Below are 20,421 nucleotides of genomic sequence, written 5' to 3'. Positions count from 1 at the left end.
AAAGTGATGTGTGCAACATACATAACATCTACTTTGATACAAATTCCATTTGGAGAATACACGTGATAAAAACTATCAACAGGAAAACTGAACATAAAATTTAATATATATATTTGCTATATGACGTTAAAAAAGTCAAATAAGGAAACCAAATGTCCCATGAATGGTGATGCGTAAACGTAAGAAAGTCACATGCTAGATTTCAACGTATGAAAAAAGGAACCCGAAAAAACAACAAAATGGTTTGGAGGAGTGGAGAAATAAATAAATAAATAATCAAAATGTACCTAGTTTTTCATGCACAAGCAACCACTTGTGCGTTTATTTTGGGCTTTTTGTTTTTTATTTTTATATATTTATTTTTCAAGCACATGTGGTCTCTAATGTATGGAGTAACAAAATATTATAGTATTTGAAAAGAATCTAGTACCATCTTCGAATCTCTAAATACAATTCGTTTGGTCAACATATTTTTTATGTTTGGAACTCGACTAAAAGCTAATCTTTTAATGGCATATTATGCACAAGGATCTAGTATCCAAACATAACATACCTGCAACAGTATTTGAAAAAGCAGTATCATTTTTCCTTTTGCTTTTTCATTTGGAGTAACAAATGTTTGTGTGTCTTACAACCAAAAGTATGGCACCGTGCATGGGCATCGCAAAGTCGCTTGTCATTCCTTATGAATGATGATGCATATGTATCGTTAAGTTATATAATAAATATGATGATGTCCCCACTTCCAACTAGATTGGTAACAAGACATGCGATATAAATTCCCGACGAGCTAAGCGGACAAGAGAAAACACACTACTTTCCATCCATTACTCTAAACATTGGTTACTAACTTTCCTATTTCATATATCCACTATTAAAGATTAGCGATTTTTTAACCATGCCAGGAAAAGGAAATGCAGTTCTAAAAGGAGATTGCAAGGGTAAATGCCACCCGTCAACCATTAACGATAGTTTTGTGGAGACAAGGACACATCATTTCATGGTTAATGGAAAGCCGTTGTATTTTAATGGCTTTAACGCCTACTGGTTAATGTGTATGGCTTCTGATCCATCTACAAGGGTGAAGGTCACAGATGCATTTCAAGAATCTTCCAAGATAGGAATGAACCTGGTTAGGACTTGGGCTTTTAGTGATGGTGGCAACAAACCCCTGCAAACCTCTCCCGGTTTTTACAATGAGGACATGTTTAAGGTAACTTTATCTATTATTTTAGCCTCTATTTTTTATTCAACATGATCTGTAAACGTTAAAAAGTAATTTCTTATCAACCATACGACAAATCGACACGGACATATTGAAATAAAAGTTAGTAATAATCAAGATCACAAACACTTTAACACCTCTCTTTTATGTTACTTGTGATAACCATCTACACCTTTTCATTCCAGGGATTGGATTTTGTGATATCAGAAGCGAAAAAGTATGGGATTCACTTGATTCTCAGCTTGGTTAATAACTGGGATGATTTTGGAGGTAAAAAACAATATGTTCAGTGGGCAAGGGATCATGGAGGACAATACTTGAATAGTGATGATGATTTCTTTACTAACGTTGTAGTTAAAGGATATTATAAGAATCATTTGAAGGTATATATATATATATATGTTTGGGAAACAATGTTTCCATTATATCACAAAAATTTTCTACAACAGCTGTATGGGCATTTTGTCAGAAAATTTGAACATGTTGCAAATACTGTTTTGCTACAGACCATTCTTACGAGACGCAACTCAATCACCGGGGTTGACTACAAGGATGATTCCACCATCTTTGCTGGGAGCTAATGAACGAACCCCGCTGCCAGTCTGATCTATCAGGGAAATTTCTACAGGTTCTTGTTTTCTCTGTTTTCTCACGGTTAAGTTGTTCATATGAGAAAATGCCCGAATCAGTTATCTAGAAAGAAGGAAATCTTTCACTTTCAAATGATAGGAGTACATAGAGGAAACCGGTTTTTTATGAAACTATATGGTGCATAACCTATAACCATCGGTATCTCTTCTTTGTGCAGGAATGGATAGTAGAAATGGCAGCTGAAATAAAGTCCATTGATAAGAACCATCTTCTCGAAATCGGACTTGAAGGGTTTTATGGGGAATCAATGCCTGAAAAGAAGCAAAACAATCCGGGCTATGAAGTAGGGACCGACTTCATTACAAACAACGGCGTCAACAATGTGGATTTTGCTACAATCCATCTGTATCCCGACCAATGGTATGATCGAGTCTATACCGACATATAAACTCCATCACAATGCTTTTGTTCGTATATATACTTTGCATGTCACGCTAGCCAACACCCGAACGTAGTTAGCATCCTAAAAATGTTTCATGAAATGCATGTTTCTTATTTATAACTAAAACAATATTTTATGTTATTTAATTTTATTGAATAACATATGTGGGTATTTCGATTTTTGACTTAGGGTTCCGGGAGCTAGCGATGAAGCTCGAGCTAAATTTGTTGAAAAATGGATTAATGCACATATTGAGGATTGTGATTCCATCTTGAGAAAACCTTTACTGATTGCAGAATTTGGCAAGTCCTCTTGGTCTTTAGGTTACACCGTAGAAGCAAGGGATGAGTACTTTGGTGGGATATTCAACACGGCCTATGAAAGTGCAAGAAACCGGGGGTCGTGTTCAGGTACAACTTTTTGGCAAGTCATGGCGGAAGGAATGGATAACTGGGGTGATGGGTACCAAGTTGTCTTGGACCAAAACCCCTCCACTGCTGCAATAATTGCCAAGCAGTCTCAAAGAATTTCATCACTCGACTCTTCAACCAACCTAGAGTTCTCTCCCGTTGCTGTTGAAAAATAACTATGTTGGGTTCCTGAACAAATAATTATCCCTTTCGAGATAAAATGATATTTCTCTCTGCTGCGTTACTTACCTTTAGAAAATGTGAAGTTTTAAATAGTGAAATGAAAATAAAGATAGAGTTAGCAACCATTTTGCATGAAACAAAATAGTTGCAGCCTATTAGTAATGTTGTACCGCGGGTAACTTCAACTCAGTATTGTTGGACGAAGTGGGAAAATTGATGCATTTCCTTTTTATCAATAAATATGGTAATATATGTAAGGTACTTTTATGTGTTTTCTTAGCTTTTGTCTATCTTTTCTTAATGTTATAAATATTTTGTCTATCGAACACACAAGTCACGTCAACATATGTGAATCCTTTTATATGTATTCAAACCACTTTTTGATCGCAAATCATCGACGAGAGGAATATTAATATTAGTTGATAAGGGATATAGGTCATGATATATCATTAAATCTCAAGATTTTTTACCTAAATTTTGTATTACACTTGTGCCTTTGGGGTGGTGATACTTAAATGAACAAATATTTTCCCGAGTTTTATACTAAAAAGTCTCATTATTTTGGAATTTTTTTTTGATAAATTCATAAATCTTTATTTTTTTGAACAAAAAAGTCTCGTTATTTTGGGAAAATCATATAATCTGTCTTTCCCAATTAAAAAAACTTTTTCCTTAATTTGGGCAAAATATTAAACCATCAGGTTTATTCTATTAAAAAAAAGATTTAGGACTTTATCAAAAAAAATCTCAAAATAATTAGACTTTTCTGCATGAAATGCATACTTATCCTATTAATATTGCTTGACAAAGGATATAAGTCATGATATACCAATGATTATTATGCCTTTAGATCTTTATTTTGAATTAAAATTATGTTTGTGGGAGTTGTGATACTTAAACAAACCATTACTTAATACCGACCGAAATGTGTGTGTGTATGTGTATGTGTGTGTCTGTGTGTGAGAGGAGACAGGGGGGAATCTACAAAGCTATTGGATGACTTTTTCCAAGTGATTTAAACCAAAAAAAAAAAAAAAAACATCTTGTTAATATGCCACTAAACCTATTTCAATATAATTTGTAGAATACTAATTCATATTTTAAACAATATTACCTAAGTTTTAACAAACAAAAGAAGATCAATTCAAAACTATTTAAGTTATTTTTGACATCAAACTCCTAATAAAGAAGATAAATGATTAAGTTACGTATGCCGGTGAAGAAAATATAGTCTTAAGGAGTAATTAACACATATATTGGTGTCTTGGCACAAATGTTATTTCTTGGTAATCTAAAATCCAATTTTTTTAAACAAATACATAAATCATTATTAATACACATATATTAGGGTCTTGGCAGAAATGTTACTTTTATTGTAATCTATAATATGAATATTTATGTCAGCAAACTCAGAATTGTGATGATGATTTTTCATGAAACCTTTCCAATTATGAGGTTGTTATCTCAATATAATAAGTAAAATCATTGATTAATACAACTGGGCTCGTAGAAGAACTAAACTGATTATTTCTCATTTGTCTACAAGATTATATAATAGGGAACTCAAATTAATTGGAGTTCAAAAATTCCTGCTTTATTTTCGATCGCAAGGTTATATCAGCAACTATAAACTTAAGGTTTAGTCGTACCTTTGAAATATCCTTTATCAATATTGGGAATAAATTTTGGTGCATTGTAAGCCTTAGGCCCTCAAGCGACTGTAAACTTTTTAGTCATACCTTTCAAATATACTTTATCAATATTGGGTAGACATTCTGGTGCAATGTTTATCTTAGGCATGCAGTCTTAAACCTAACAATTGTTTGTTTAATTTTATATTTATAATTTTCATAATTTTCTTTATAATTAACAATAATATCGATTAAATTAATTAATATAAGGTGAGGGTCATTTTTATAAACATCTAGCATTTATCACCAAAGATTTATAATATATGTAATGTGTACAAGTGTAGTCTCAATAAACTTTAATTAATGAGTAATCACACACTACTTAGTATCGATGCACGAACACATAAAAAATGATAAGGGAGTGTTTCCTCGCTAGTCTTCTAAAAGTATTGGTTTAAGATCCATCGAATTTCCTTCTAAGCAGTTACATTGCCTATTATGATAGGTTTTGGAACCCCAAACATCCGTTGTTTTATTATAACAGAGAACACCTCGTACACAAGCAAAGCGAGTTATGTTTAGATTACAATACATCCACTTGCTATATGTCATGCTACTCAACCACTTGTTATTACATTAACTACATGATCATCAATATAAATTCACATGCAAAAGTGATGTGTGCAACATACATAACATCTACTTTGATACAAATTCCATTTGGAGAATACACGTGATAAAAACTATCAACAGGAAAACTGAACATAAAATTTAATATATATATTTGCTATATGACGTTAAAAAAGTCAAATAAGGAAACCAAATGTCCCATGAATGGTGATGCGTAAACGTAAGAAAGTCACATGCTAGATTTCAACGTATGAAAAAAGGAACCCGAAAAAACAACAAAATGGTTTGGAGGAGTGGAGAAATAAATAAATAAATAATCAAAATGTACCTAGTTTTTCATGCACAAGCAACCACTTGTGCGTTTATTTTGGGCTTTTTGTTTTTTATTTTTATATATTTATTTTTCAAGCACATGTGGTCTCTAATGTATGGAGTAACAAAATATTATAGTATTTGAAAAGAATCTAGTACCATCTTCGAATCTCTAAATACAATTCGTTTGGTCAACATATTTTTTATGTTTGGAACTCGACTAAAAGCTAATCTTTTAATGGCATATTATGCACAAGGATCTAGTATCCAAACATAACATACCTGCAACAGTATTTGAAAAAGCAGTATCATTTTTCCTTTTGCTTTTTCATTTGGAGTAACAAATGTTTGTGTGTCTTACAACCAAAAGTATGGCACCGTGCATGGGCATCGCAAAGTCGCTTGTCATTCCTTATGAATGATGATGCATATGTATCGTTAAGTTATATAATAAATATGATGATGTCCCCACTTCCAACTAGATTGGTAACAAGACATGCGATATAAATTCCCGACGAGCTAAGCGGACAAGAGAAAACACACTACTTTCCATCCATTACTCTAAACATTGGTTACTAACTTTCCTATTTCATATATCCACTATTAAAGATTAGCGATTTTTTAACCATGCCAGGAAAAGGAAATGCAGTTCTAAAAGGAGATTGCAAGGGTAAATGCCACCCGTCAACCATTAACGATAGTTTTGTGGAGACAAGGACACATCATTTCTTGGTTAATGGAAAGCCGTTGTATTTTAATGGCTTTAACGCCTACTGGTTAATGTGTATGGCTTCTGATCCATCTACAAGGGTGAAGGTCACAGATGCATTTCAAGAATCTTCCAAGATAGGAATGAACCTGGTTAGGACTTGGGCTTTTAGTGATGGTGGCAACAAACCCCTGCAAACCTCTCCCGGTTTTTACAATGAGGACATGTTTAAGGTAACTTTATCTATTATTTTAGCCTCTATTTTTTATTCAACATGATCTGTAAACGTTAAAAAGTAATTTCTTATCAACCATACGACAAATCGACACGGACATATTGAAATAAAAGTTAGTAATAATCAAGATCACAAACACTTTAACACCTCTGTTTTATGTTACTTGTGATAACCATCTACACCTTTTCATTCCAGGGATTGGATTTTGTGATATCAGAAGCGAAAAAGTATGGGATTCACTTGATTCTCAGCTTGGTTAATAACTGGGATGATTTTGGAGGTAAAAAACAATATGTTCAGTGGGCAAGGGATCATGGAGGACAATACTTGAATAGTGATGATGATTTCTTTACTAACGTTGTAGTTAAAGGATATTATAAGAATCATTTGAAGGTATATATATATATATGTTTGGGAAACAATGTTTCCATTATATCACAAAAATTTTCTACAACAGCTGTATGGGCATTTTGTCAGAAAATTTGAACATGTTGCAAATACTGTTTTGCTACAGACCATTCTTACGAGACGCAACTCAATCACCGGGGTTGACTACAAGGATGATTCCACCATCTTTGCATGGGAGCTAATGAACGAACCCCGCTGCCAGTCTGATCTATCAGGGAAATTTCTACAGGTTCTTGTTTTCTCTGTTTTCTCACGGTTAAGTTGTTCATATGAGAAAATGCCCAAATCAGTTATCTAGAAAGAAGGAAATCTTTCACTTTCAAATGATAGGAGTACATAGAGGAAACCGGTTTTTTATGAAACTATATGGTGCATAACCTATAACCATCGGTATCTCTTCTTTGTGCAGGAATGGATAGTAGAAATGGCAGCTGAAATAAAGTCCATTGATAAGAACCATCTTCTCGAAATCGGACTTGAAGGGTTTTATGGGGAATCAATGCCTGAAAAGAAGCAAAACAATCCGGGCTATGAAGTAGGGACCGACTTCATTACAAACAACGGCGTCAACAATGTGGATTTTGCTACAATCCATCTGTATCCCGACCAATGGTATGATCGAGTCTATACCGACATATAAACTCCATCACAATGCTTTTGTTCGTATATATACTTTGCATGTCACGCTAGCCAACACCCGAACGTAGTTAGCATCCTAAAAATGTTTCATGAAATGCATGTTTCTTATTTATAACTAAAACAATATTTTATGTTATTTAATTTTATTGAATAACATATGTGGGTATTTCGATTTTTGACTTAGGGTTCCGGGAGCTAGCGATGAAGCTCGAGCTAAATTTGTTGAAAAATGGATTAATGCACATATTGAGGATTGTGATTCCATCTTGAGAAAACCTTTACTGATTGCAGAATTTGGCAAGTCCTCTTGGTCTTCAGGTTACACCGTAGAAGCAAGGGATGAGTACTTTGGTGGGATATTCAACACGGCCTATGAAAGTGCAAGAAACCGGGGGTCGTGTTCAGGTACAACTTTTTGGCAAGTCATGGCGGAAGGAATGGATAACTGGGGTGATGGGTACCAAGTTGTCTTGGACCAAAACCCCTCCACTGCTGCAATAATTGCCAAGCAGTCTCAAAGAATTTCATCACTCAACTCTTCAACCAACCTAGAGTTCTCTCCCGTTGCTGTTGAAAAATAACTATGTTGGGTTCCTGAACAAATAATTATCCCTTTCGAGATAAAATGATATTTCTCTCTGCTGCGTTACTTACCTTTAGAAAATGTGAAGTTTTAAATAGTGAAATGAAAATAAAGATAGAGTTAGCAACCATTTTGCATGAAACAAAATAGTTGCAGCCTATTAGTAATGTTGTACCGCGGGTAACTTCAACTCAGTATTGTTGGACGAAGTGGGAAAATTGATGCATTTCCTTTTTATCAATAAATATGGTAATATATGTAAGGTATTTTTATGTGTTTTCTTAGCTTTTGTCTATCTTTTCTTAATGTTATAAATATTTTGTCTATCGAACACACAAGTCACGTCAACATATGTGAATCCTTTTATATGTATTCAAACCACTTTTTCATCGCAAATCATCGACGAGAGGAATATTAATATTAGTTGATAAGGGATATAGGTCATGATATATCATTAAATCTCAAGATTTTTTACCTAAATTTTGTATTACACTTGTGCCTTTGGGGTGGTGATACTTAAATGAACAAATATTTTCCCGAGTTTTATACTAAAAAGTCTCATTATTTTGGAATTTTGTTTTGATAAATTCATAAATTTTTTATTTTTTGAACAAAAAAGTCTCGTTATTTTGGGAAAATCATATAATCTGTCTTTCCGAATTAAAAAAACTTTTTCCTTAATTTGGGCAAAATATTAAACAATCAGGTTTATTCTATTAAAAAAAAGATTTAGGACTTTATCAAAAAAAATCTCAAAATAATTAGACTTTTCTGCATGAAATGCATACTTATCCTATTAATATTGCTTGACAAAGGATATAAGTCATGATATACCAATGATTATTATGCCTTTAGATCTTTATTTTGAATTAAAATTATGTTTGTGGGAGTTGTGATACTTAAACAAACCATTACTTAATACCGACCGAAATGTGTGTGTGTATGTGTATGTGTGTGTCTGTGTGTGAGAGGAGACAGGGGGGAATCTACAAAGCTATTGGATGACTTTTTCCAAGTGATTTAAACCAAAAAAAAAAAAAAACATCTTGTTAATATGCCACTAAACCTATTTCAATATAATTTGTAGAATACTAATTCATATTTTAAACAATATTACCTAAGTTTTAACAAACAAAAGAAGATCAATTCAAAACTATTTAAGTTATTTTTGACATCAAACTCCTAATAAAGAAGATAAATGATTAAGTTACGTATGCCGGTGAAGAAAATATAGTCTTAAGGAGTAATTAACACATATATTGGTGTCTTGGCACAAATGTTATTTCTTGGTAATCTAAAATCCAATTTTTTTAAACAAATACATAAATCATTATTAATACACATATATTAGGGTCTTGGCAGAAATGTTACTTTTATTGTAATCTATAATATGAATATTTATGTCAGCAAACTCAGAATTGTGATGATGATTTTTCATGAAACCTTTCCAATTATGAGGTTGTTATCTCAATATAATAAGTAAAATCATTGATTAATACAACTGGGCTCGTAGAAGAACTAAACTGATTATTTCTCATTTGTCTACAAGATTATATAATAGGGAACTCAAATTAATTGGAGTTCAAAAATTCCTGCTTTATTTTCGATCGCAAGGTTATATCAGCAACTATAAACTTAAGGTTTAGTCGTACCTTTGAAATATCCTTTATCAATATTGGGAATAAATTTTGGTGCATTGTAAGCCTTAGGCCCTCAAGCGACTGTAAACTTTTTAGTCATACCTTTCAAATATACTTTATCAATATTGGGTAGACATTCTGGTGCAATGTTTATCTTAGGCATGCAGTCTTAAACCTAACAATTGTTTGTTTAATTTTATATTTATAATTTTCATAATTTTCTTTATAATTAACAATAATATCGATTAAATTAATTAATATAAGGTGAGGGTCATTTTTATAAACATCTAGCATTTATCACCAAAGATTTATAATATATGTAATGTGTACAAGTGTAGTCTCAATAAACTTTAATTAATGAGTAATCACACACTACTTAGTATCGATGCACGAACACATAAAAAATGATAAGGGAGTGTTTCCTCGCTAGTCTTCTAAAAGTATTGGTTTAAGATCCATCGAATTTCCTTCTAAGCAGTTACATTGCCTATTATGATAGGTTTTGGAACCCCAAACATCCGTTGTTTTATTATAACAGAGAACACCTCGTACACAAGCAAAGCGAGTTATGTTTAGATTACAATACATCCACTTGCTATATGTCATGCTACTCAACCACTTGTTATTACATTAACTACATGATCATCAATATAAATTCACATGCAAAAGTGATGTGTGCAACATACATAACATCTACTTTGATACAAATTCCATTTGGAGAATACACGTGATAAAAACTATCAACAGGAAAACTGAACATAAAATTTAATATATATATTTGCTATATGACGTTAAAAAAGTCAAATAAGGAAACCAAATGTCCCATGAATGGTGATGCGTAAACGTAAGAAAGTCACATGCTAGATTTCAACGTATGAAAAAAGGAACCCGAAAAAACAACAAAATGGTTTGGAGGAGTGGAGAAATAAATAAATAAATAATCAAAATGTACCTAGTTTTTCATGCACAAGCAACCACTTGTGCGTTTATTTTGGGCTTTTTGTTTTTTATTTTTATATATTTATTTTTCAAGCACATGTGGTCTCTAATGTATGGAGTAACAAAATATTATAGTATTTGAAAAGAATCTAGTACCATCTTCGAATCTCTAAATACAATTCGTTTGGTCAACATATTTTTTATGTTTGGAACTCGACTAAAAGCTAATCTTTTAATGGCATATTATGCACAAGGATCTAGTATCCAAACATAACATACCTGCAACAGTATTTGAAAAAGCAGTATCATTTTTCCTTTTGCTTTTTCATTTGGAGTAACAAATGTTTGTGTGTCTTACAACCAAAAGTATGGCACCGTGCATGGGCATCGCAAAGTCGCTTGTCATTCCTTATGAATGATGATGCATATGTATCGTTAAGTTATATAATAAATATGATGATGTCCCCACTTCCAACTAGATTGGTAACAAGACATGCGATATAAATTCCCGACGAGCTAAGCGGACAAGAGAAAACACACTACTTTCCATCCATTACTCTAAACATTGGTTACTAACTTTCCTATTTCATATATCCACTATTAAAGATTAGCGATTTTTTAACCATGCCAGGAAAAGGAAATGCAGTTCTAAAAGGAGATTGCAAGGGTAAATGCCACCCGTCAACCATTAACGATACTTTTGTGGAGACAAGGACACATCATTTCATGGTTAATGGAAAGCCGTTGTATTTTAATGGCTTTAACGCCTACTGGTTAATGTGTATGGCTTCTGATCCATCTACAAGGGTGAAGGTCACAGATGCATTTCAAGAATCTTCCAAGATAGGAATGAACCTGGTTAGGACTTGGGCTTTTAGTGATGGTGGCAACAAACCCCTGCAAACCTCTCCCGGTTTTTACAATGAGGACATGTTTAAGGTAACTTTATCTATTATTTTAGCCTCTATTTTTTATTCAACATGATCTGTAAACGTTAAAAAGTAATTTCTTATCAACCATACGACAAATCGACACGGACATATTGAAATAAAAGTTAGTAATAATCAAGATCACAAACACTTTAACACCTCTGTTTTATGTTACTTGTGATAACCATCTACACCTTTTCATTCCAGGGATTGGATTTTGTGATATCAGAAGCGAAAAAGTATGGGATTCACTTGATTCTCAGCTTGGTTAATAACTGGGATGATTTTGGAGGTAAAAAACAATATGTTCAGTGGGCAAGGGATCATGGAGGACAATACTTGAATAGTGATGATGATTTCTTTACTAACGTTGTAGTTAAAGGATATTATAAGAATCATTTGAAGGTATATATATATATATGTTTGGGAAACAATGTTTCCATTATATCACAAAAATTTTCTACAACAGCTGTATGTGCATTTTGTCAGAAAATTTGAACATGTTGCAAATACTGTTTTGCTACAGACCATTCTTACGAGACGCAACTCAATCACCGGGGTTGACTACAAGGATGATTCCACCATCTTTGCATGGGAGCTAATGAACGAACCCCGCTGCCAGTCTGATCTATCAGGGAAATTTCTACAGGTTCTTGTTTTCTCTGTTTTCTCACGGTTAAGTTGTTCATATGAGAAAATGCCCGAATCAGTTATCTAGAAAGAAGGAAATCTTTTACTTTCAAATGATAGGAGTACATAGAGGAAACCGGTTTTTTATGAAACTATATGGTGCATAACCTATAACCATCGGTATCTCTTCTTTGTGCAGGAATGGATAGTAGAAATGGCAGCTGAAATAAAGTCCATTGATAAGAACCATCTTCTCGAAATCGGACTTGAAGGGTTTTATGGGGAATCAATGCCTGAAAAGAAGCAAAACAATCCGGGCTATGAAGTAGGGACCGACTTCATTACAAACAACGGCGTCAACAATGTGGATTTTGCTACAATCCATCTGTATCCCGACCAATGGTATGATCGAGTCTATACCGACATATAAACTCCATCACAATGCTTTTGTTCGTATATATACTTTGCATGTCACGCTAGCCAACACCCGAACGTAGTTAGCATCCTAAAAATGTTTCATGAAATGCATGTTTCTTATTTATAACTAAAACAATATTTTATGTTATTTAATTTTATTGAATAACATATGTGGGTATTTCGATTTTTGACTTAGGGTTCCGGGAGCTAGCGATGAAGCTCGAGCTAAATTTGTTGAAAAATGGATTAATGCACATATTGAGGATTGTGATTCCATCTTGAGAAAACCTTTACTGATTGCAGAATTTGGCAAGTCCTCTTGGTCTTTAGGTTACACCGTAGAAGCAAGGGATGAGTACTTTGGTGGGATATTCAACACGGCCTATGAAAGTGCAAGAAACCGGGGGTCGTGTTCAGGTACAACTTTTTGGCAAGTCATGGCGGAAGGAATGGATAACTGGGGTGATGGGTACCAAGTTGTCTTGGACCAAAACCCCTTCACTGCTGCAATAATTGCCAAGCAGTCTCAAAGAATTTCATCACTCAACTCTTCAACCAACCTAGAGTTCTCTCCCGTTGCTGTTGAAAAATAACTATGTTGGGTTCCTGAACAAATAATTATCCCTTTCGAGATAAAATGATATTTCTCTCTGCTGCGTTACTTACCTTTAGAAAATGTGAAGTTTTAAATAGTGAAATGAAAATAAAGATAGAGTTAGCAACCATTTTGCATGAAACAAAATAGTTGCAGCCTATTAGTAATGTTGTACCGCGGGTAACTTCAACTCAGTATTGTTGGACGAAGTGGGAAAATTGATGCATTTCCTTTTTATCAATAAATATGGTAATATATGTAAGGTATTTTTATGTGTTTTCTTAGCTTTTGTCTATCTTTTCTTAATGTTATAAATATTTTGTCTATCGAACACACAAGTCACGTCAACATATGTGAATCCTTTTATATGTATTCAAACCACTTTTTGATCGCAAATCATCGACGAGAGGAATATTAATATTAGTTGATAAGGGATATAGGTCATGATATATCATTAAATCTCAAGATTTTTTACCTAAATTTTGTATTACACTTGTGCCTTTGGGGTGGTGATACTTAAATGAACAAATATTTTCCCGAGTTTTATACTAAAAAGTCTCATTATTTTGGAATTTTTTTTTGATAAATTCATAAATCTTTATTTTTTTGAACAAAAAAGTCTCGTTATTTTGGGAAAATCATATAATCTGTCTTTCCCAATTAAAAAAACTTTTTCCTTAATTTGGGCAAAATATTAAACCCTCAGGTTTATTCTATTAAAAAAAAGATTTAGGACTTTATCAAAAAAAATCTCAAAATAATTAGACTTTTCTGCATGAAATGCATACTTATCCTATTAATATTGCTTGACAAAGGATATAAGTCATGATATACCAATGATTATTATGCCTTTAGATCTTTATTTTGAATTAAAATTATGTTTGTGGGAGTTGTGATACTTAAACAAACCATTACTTAATACCGACCGAAATGTGTGTGTGTATGTGTATGTGTGTGTCTGTGTGTGAGAGGAGACAGGGGGGAATCTACAAAGCTATTGGATGACTTTTTCCAAGTGATTTAAACCAAAAAAAAAAAAAAAAAAACATCTTGTTAATATGCCACTAAACCTATTTCAATATAATTTGTAGAATACTAATTCATATTTTAAACAATATTACCTAAGTTTTAACAAACAAAAGAAGATCAATTCAAAACTATTTAAGTTATTTTTGACATCAAACTCCTAATAAAGAAGATAAATGATTAAGTTACGTATGCCGGTGAAGAAAATATAGTCTTAAGGAGTAATTAACACATATATTGGTGTCTTGGCGCAAATGTTATTTCTTGGTAATCTAAAATCCAATTTTTTTAAACAAATACATAAATCATTATTAATACACATATATTAGGGTCTTGGCAGAAATGTTACTTTTATTGTAATCTATAATATGAATATTTATGTCAGCAAACTCAGAATTGTGATGATGATTTTTCATGAAACCTTTCCAATTATGAGGTTGTTATCTCAATATAATAAGTAAAATCATTGATTAATACAACTGGGCTCGTAGAAGAACTAAACTGATTATTTCTCATTTGTCTACAAGATTATATAATAGGGAACTCAAATTAATTGGAGTTCAAAAATTCCTGCTTTATTTTCGATCGCAAGGTTATATCAGCAACTATAAACTTAAGGTTTAGTCGTACCTTTGAAATATCCTTTATCAATATTGGGAATAAATTTTGGTGCATTGTAAGCCTTAGGCCCTCAAGCGACTGTAAACTTTTTAGTCATACCTTTCAAATATACTTTATCAATATTGGGTAGACATTCTGGTGCAATGTTTATCTTAGGCATGCAGTCTTAAACCTAACAATTGTTTGTTTAATTTTATATTTATAATTTTCATAATTTTCTTTATAATTAACAATAATATCGATTAAATTAATTAATATAAGGTGAGGGTCATTTTTATAAACATCTAGCATTTATCACCAAAGATTTATAATATATGTAATGTGTACAAGTGTAGTCTCAATAAACTTTAATTAATGAGTAATCACACACTACTTAGTATCGATGCACGAACACATAAAAAATGATAAGGGAGTGTTTCCTCGCTAGTCTTCTAAAAGTATTGGTTTAAGATCCATCGAATTTCCTTCTAAGCAGTTACATTGCCTATTATGATAGGTTTTGGAACCCCAAACATCCGTTGTTTTATTATAACAGAGAACACCTCGTACACAAGCAAAGCGAGTTATGTTTAGATTACAATACATCCACTTGCTATATGTCATGCTACTCAACCACTTGTTATTACATTAACTACATGATCATCAATATAAATTCACATGCAAAAGTGATGTGTGCAACATACATAACATCTACTTTGATACAAATTCCATTTGGAGAATACACGTGATAAAAACTATCAACAGGAAAACTGAACATAAAATTTAATATATATATTTGCTATATGACGTTAAAAAAGTCAAATAAGGAAACCAAATGTCCCATGAATGGTGATGCGTAAACGTAAGAAAGTCACATGCTAGATTTCAACGTATGAAAAAAGGAACCCGAAAAAACAACAAAATGGTTTGGAGGAGTGGAGAAATAAATAAATAAATAATCAAAATGTACCTAGTTTTTCATGCACAAGCAACCACTTGTGCGTTTATTTTGGGCTTTTTGTTTTTTATTTTTATATATTTATTTTTCAAGCACATGTGGTCTCTAATGTATGGAGTAACAAAATATTATAGTATTTGAAAAGAATCTAGTACCATCTTCGAATCTCTAAATACAATTCGTTTGGTCAACATATTTTTTATGTTTGGAACTCGACTAAAAGCTAATCTTTTAATGGCATATTATGCACAAGGATCTAGTATCCAAACATAACATACCTGCAACAGTATTTGAAAAAGCAGTATCATTTTTCCTTTTGCTTTTTCATTTGGAGTAACAAATGTTTGTGTGTCTTACAACCAAAAGTATGGCACCGTGCATGGGCATCGCAAAGTCGCTTGTCATTCCTTATGAATGATGATGCATATGTATCGTTAAGTTATATAATAAATATGATGATGTCCCCACTTCCAACTAGATTGGTAACAAGACATGCGATATAAATTCCCGACGAGCTAAGCGGACAAGAGAAAACACACTACTTTCCATCCATTACTCTAAACATTGGTTACTAACTTTCCTATTTCATATATCCACTATTAAAGATTAGCGATTTTTTAACCATGCCAGGAAAAGGAAATGCAGTTCTAAAAGGAGATTGCAAGGGTAAATGCCACCCGTCAACCATTAACGATACTTTTGTGGAGACAAGGACACATCATTTCATGGTTAATGGAAAGCCGTTGTATTTTAATGGCTTTAACGCCTACTGGTTAATGTGTATGGCTTCTGATCCATCTACAAGGGTGAAGGTCACAGATGCATTTCAAGAATCTTCCAAGATAGGAATGAACCTGGTTAGGACTTGGGCTTTTAGTGATGGTGGCAACAAACCCCTGCAAACCTCTCCCGGTTTTTACAATGAGGACATGTTTAAGGTAACTTTATCTATTATTTTAGCCTCTATTTTTTATTCAACATGATCTGTAAACGTTAAAAAGTAATTTCTTATCAACCATACGACAAATCGACACGGACATATTGAAATAAAAGTTAGTAATAATCAAGATCACAAACACTTTAACACCTCTGTTTTATGTTACTTGTGATAACCATCTACACCTTTTCATTCCAGGGATTGGATTTTGTGATATCAGAAGCGAAAAAGTATGGGATTCACTTGATTCTCAGCTTGGTTAATAACTGGGATGATTTTGGAGGTAAAAAACAATATGTTCAGTGGGCAAGGGATCATGGAGGACAATACTTGAATAGTGATGATGATTTCTTTACTAACGTTGTAGTTAAAGGATATTATAAGAATCATTTGAAGGTATATATATATATATGTTTGGGAAACAATGTTTCCATTATATCACAAAAATTTTCTACAACAGCTGTATGGGCATTTTGTCAGAAAATTTGAACATGTTGCAAATACTGTTTTGCTACAGACCATTCTTACGAGACGCAACTCAATCACCGGGGTTGACTACAAGGATGATTCCACCATCTTTGCATGGGAGCTAATGAACGAACCCCGCTGCCAGTCTGATCTATCAGGGAAATTTCTACAGGTTCTTGTTTTCTCTGTTTTCTCACGGTTAAGTTGTTCATATGAGAAAATGCCCAAATCAGTTATCTAGAAAGAAGGAAATCTTTCACTTTCAAATGATAGGAGTACATAGAGGAAACCGGTTTTTTATGAAACTATATGGTGCATAACCTATAACCATCGGTATCTCTTCTTTGTGCAGGAATGGATAGTAGAAATGGCAGCTGAAATAAAGTCCATTGATAAGAACCATCTTCTCGAAATCGGACTTGAAGGGTTTTATGGGGAATCAATGCCTGAAAAGAAGCAAAACAATCCGGGCTATGAAGTAGGGACCGACTTCATTACAAACAACGGCGTCAACAATGTGGATTTTGCTACAATCCATCTGTATCCCGACCAATGGTATGATCGAGTCTATACCGACATATAAACTCCATCACAATGCTTTTGTTCGTATATATACTTTGCATGTCACGCTAGCCAAAACCCGAACGTAGTTAGCATCCTAAAAATGTTTCATGAAATGCATGTTTCTTATTTATAACTAAAACAATATTTTATGTTATTTAATTTTATTGAATAACATATGTGGGTATTTCGATTTTTGACTTAGGGTTCCGGGAGCTAGCGATGAAGCTCGAGCTAAATTTGTTGAAAAATGGATTAATGCACATATTGAGGATTGTGATTCCATCTTGAGAAAACCTTTACTGATTGCAGAATTTGGCAAGTCCTCTTGGTCTTTAGGTTACACCGTAGAAGCAAGGGATGAGTACTTTGGTGGGATATTCAACACGGCCTATGAAAGTGCAAGAAACCGGGGGTCGTGTTCAGGTACAACTTTTTGGCAAGTCATGGCGGAAGGAATGGATAACTGGGGTGATGGGTACCAAGTTGTCTTGGACCAAAACCCCTCCACTGCTGCAATAATTGCCAAGCAGTCTCAAAGAATTTCATCACTCAACTCTTCAACCAACCTAGAGTTCTCTCCCGTTGCTGTTGAAAAATAACTATGTTGGGTTCCTGAACAAATAATTATCCCTTTCGAGATAAAATGATATTTCTCTCTGCTGCGTTACTTACCTTTAGAAAATGTGAAGTTTTAAATAGTGAAATGAAAATAAAGATAGAGTTAGCAACCATTTTGCATGAAACAAAATAGTTGCAGCCTATTAGTAATGTTGTACCGCGGGTAACTTCAACTCAGTATTGTTGGACGAAGTGGGAAAATTGATGCATTTCCTTTTTATCAATAAATATGGTAATATATGTAAGGTATTTTTATGTGTTTTCTTAGCTTTTGTCTATCTTTTCTTAATGTTATAAATATTTTGTCTATCGAACACACAAGTCACGTCAACATATGTGAATCCTTTTATATGTATTCAAACCACTTTTTGATCGCAAATCATCGACGAGAGGAATATTAATATTAGTTGATAAGGGATATAGGTCATGATATATCATTAAATCTCAAGATTTTTTACCTAAATTTTGTATTACACTTGTGCCTTTGGGGTGGTGATACTTAAATGAACAAATATTTTCCCGAGTTTTATACTAAAAAGTCTCATTATTTTGGAATTTTTTTTTGATAAATTCATAAATCTTTATTTTTTTGAACAAAAAAGTCTCGTTATTTTGGGAAAATCATATAATCTGTCTTTCCCAATTAAAAAAACTTTTTCCTTAATTTGGGCAAAATATTAAACAATCAGGTTTATTCTATTAAAAAAAAGATTTAGGACTTTATCAAAAAAAATCTCAAAATAATTAGACTTTTCTGCATGAAATGCATACTTATCCTATTAATATTGCTTGACAAAGGATATAAGTCATGATATACCAATGATTATTATGCCTTTAGATCTTTATTTTGAATTAAAATTATGTTTGTGGGAGTTGTGATACTTAAACAAACCATTACTTAATACCGACCGAAATGTGTGTGTGTATGTGTATGTGTGTGTCTGTGTGTGAGAGAAGACAGGGGGGAATCTACAAAGCTATTGGATGACTTTTTCCAAGTGATTTAAACCAAAAAAAAAAAAAAAACATCTTGTTAATATGCCACTAAACCTATTTCAATATAATTTGTAGAATACTAATTCATATTTTAAACAATATTACCTAAGTTTTAACAAACAAAAGAAGATCAATTCAAAACTATTTAAGTTATTTTTGACATCAAACTCCTAATAAAGAAGATAAATGATTAAGTTACGTATGCCGGTGAAGAAAATATAGTCTTAAGGAGTAATTAACACATATATTGGTGTCTTGGCACAAATGTTATTTCTTGGTAATCTAAAATCCAATTTTTTTAAACAAATACATAAATCATTATTAATACACATATATTAGGGTCTTGGCAGAAATGTTACTTTTATTGTAATCTATAATATGAATATTTATGTCAGCAAACTCAGAATTGTGATGATGATTTTTCATGAAACCTTTCCAATTATGAGGTTGTTATCTCAATATAATAAGTAAAATCATTGATTAATACAACTGGGCTCGTAGAAGAACTAAACTGATTATTTCTCATTTGTCTACAAGATTATATAATAGGGAACTCAAATTAATTGGAGTTCAAAAATTCCTGCTTTATTTTCGATCGCAAGGTTATATCAGCAACTATAAACTTAAGGTTTAGTCGTATCTTTGAAATATCCTTTATCAATATTGGGAATAAATTTTGGTGCATTGTAAGCCTTAGGCCCTCAAGCGACTGTAAACTTTTTAGTCATACCTTTCAAATATACTTTATCAATATTGGGTAGACATTCTGGTGCAATGTTTATCTTAGGCATGCAGTCTTAAACCTAACAATTGTTTGTTTAATTTTATATTTATAATTTTCATAATTTTCTTTATAATTAACAATAATATCGATTAAATTAATTAATATAAGGTGAGGGTCATTTTTATAAACATCTAGCATTTATCACCAAAGATTTATAATATATGTAATGTGTACAAGTGTAGTCTCAATAAACTTTAATTAATGAGTAATCACACACTACTTAGTATCGATGCACGAACACATAAAAAATGATAAGGGAGTGTTTCCTCGCTAGTCTTCTAAAAGTATTGGTTTAAGATCCATCGAATTTCCTTCTAAGCAG

The 20,421-nt window shown here is 32.7% G+C and overlaps 3 protein-coding genes and 1 pseudogene across 3 annotated transcripts; all 4 read left to right on the top strand.

Moving 5' to 3' along the window:
• Positions 1-898: 898 nt before the first annotated feature.
• LOC128126114 (mannan endo-1,4-beta-mannosidase 4-like) lies at positions 899-2,844 on the top strand (annotated as a pseudogene).
• Positions 2,845-6,051: 3,207 nt separating this feature from the next.
• Positions 6,052-7,996, top strand: LOC128126113 (mannan endo-1,4-beta-mannosidase 4-like). Its single transcript, XM_052763851.1, has 5 exons — positions 6,052-6,366; positions 6,564-6,761; positions 6,883-7,005; positions 7,186-7,388; positions 7,600-7,996. The coding sequence occupies exons 1-5, from the start codon at positions 6,052-6,054 to the stop codon at positions 7,994-7,996; spliced, it is 1,236 nt and encodes a 411-aa protein (XP_052619811.1).
• A 3,205-nt stretch (positions 7,997-11,201) lies between these two features.
• Positions 11,202-13,146, top strand: LOC128126112 (mannan endo-1,4-beta-mannosidase 4-like). The gene is made up of 5 exons (XM_052763850.1): positions 11,202-11,516; positions 11,714-11,911; positions 12,033-12,155; positions 12,336-12,538; positions 12,750-13,146. The coding sequence occupies exons 1-5, from the start codon at positions 11,202-11,204 to the stop codon at positions 13,144-13,146; spliced, it is 1,236 nt and encodes a 411-aa protein (XP_052619810.1).
• Positions 13,147-16,355: 3,209 nt separating this feature from the next.
• On the top strand, positions 16,356-18,300 carry LOC128126111 (mannan endo-1,4-beta-mannosidase 4-like). The gene is made up of 5 exons (XM_052763849.1): positions 16,356-16,670; positions 16,868-17,065; positions 17,187-17,309; positions 17,490-17,692; positions 17,904-18,300. The coding sequence occupies exons 1-5, from the start codon at positions 16,356-16,358 to the stop codon at positions 18,298-18,300; spliced, it is 1,236 nt and encodes a 411-aa protein (XP_052619809.1).
• Positions 18,301-20,421: the final 2,121 nt, after the last annotated feature.

This window comes from Lactuca sativa, chromosome 5 (genome assembly GCF_002870075.4).
Source record: "Lactuca sativa cultivar Salinas chromosome 5, Lsat_Salinas_v11, whole genome shotgun sequence".
Taxonomy (NCBI): Eukaryota; Viridiplantae; Streptophyta; class Magnoliopsida; order Asterales; family Asteraceae; genus Lactuca; species Lactuca sativa.
The sequence above is the reverse complement of the archived record's forward strand: the minus strand, read 5'-3'. Positions and strand labels throughout refer to the sequence as shown.

What these genes read in the sequence shown, in the direction of transcription:
- LOC128126113 (XM_052763851.1), top strand. Translation starts at nt 6,052, where the DNA reads ATGCCAGGAAAAGGAAATGCAGTTCTAAAAGGAGATTGCAAGGGTAAA. An exon ending in ATTATAAGAATCATTTGAAG is followed by an intron (nt 6,762 to 6,882) that starts GTATATATATAT and finishes GTTTTGCTACAG; the next exon opens with ACCATTCTTACGAGACGCAA. An exon ending in TATCAGGGAAATTTCTACAG is followed by an intron (nt 7,006 to 7,185) that starts GTTCTTGTTTTC and finishes TTCTTTGTGCAG; the next exon opens with GAATGGATAGTAGAAATGGC.
- LOC128126111 (XM_052763849.1), top strand. Translation starts at nt 16,356, where the DNA reads ATGCCAGGAAAAGGAAATGCAGTTCTAAAAGGAGATTGCAAGGGTAAA. An exon ending in ACAATGAGGACATGTTTAAG is followed by an intron (nt 16,671 to 16,867) that starts GTAACTTTATCT and finishes TTTTCATTCCAG; the next exon opens with GGATTGGATTTTGTGATATC. An exon ending in ATTATAAGAATCATTTGAAG is followed by an intron (nt 17,066 to 17,186) that starts GTATATATATAT and finishes GTTTTGCTACAG; the next exon opens with ACCATTCTTACGAGACGCAA.
- LOC128126112 (XM_052763850.1), top strand. Translation starts at nt 11,202, where the DNA reads ATGCCAGGAAAAGGAAATGCAGTTCTAAAAGGAGATTGCAAGGGTAAA. An exon ending in TATCAGGGAAATTTCTACAG is followed by an intron (nt 12,156 to 12,335) that starts GTTCTTGTTTTC and finishes TTCTTTGTGCAG; the next exon opens with GAATGGATAGTAGAAATGGC. An exon ending in CATCTGTATCCCGACCAATG is followed by an intron (nt 12,539 to 12,749) that starts GTATGATCGAGT and finishes TTTTTGACTTAG; the next exon opens with GGTTCCGGGAGCTAGCGATG.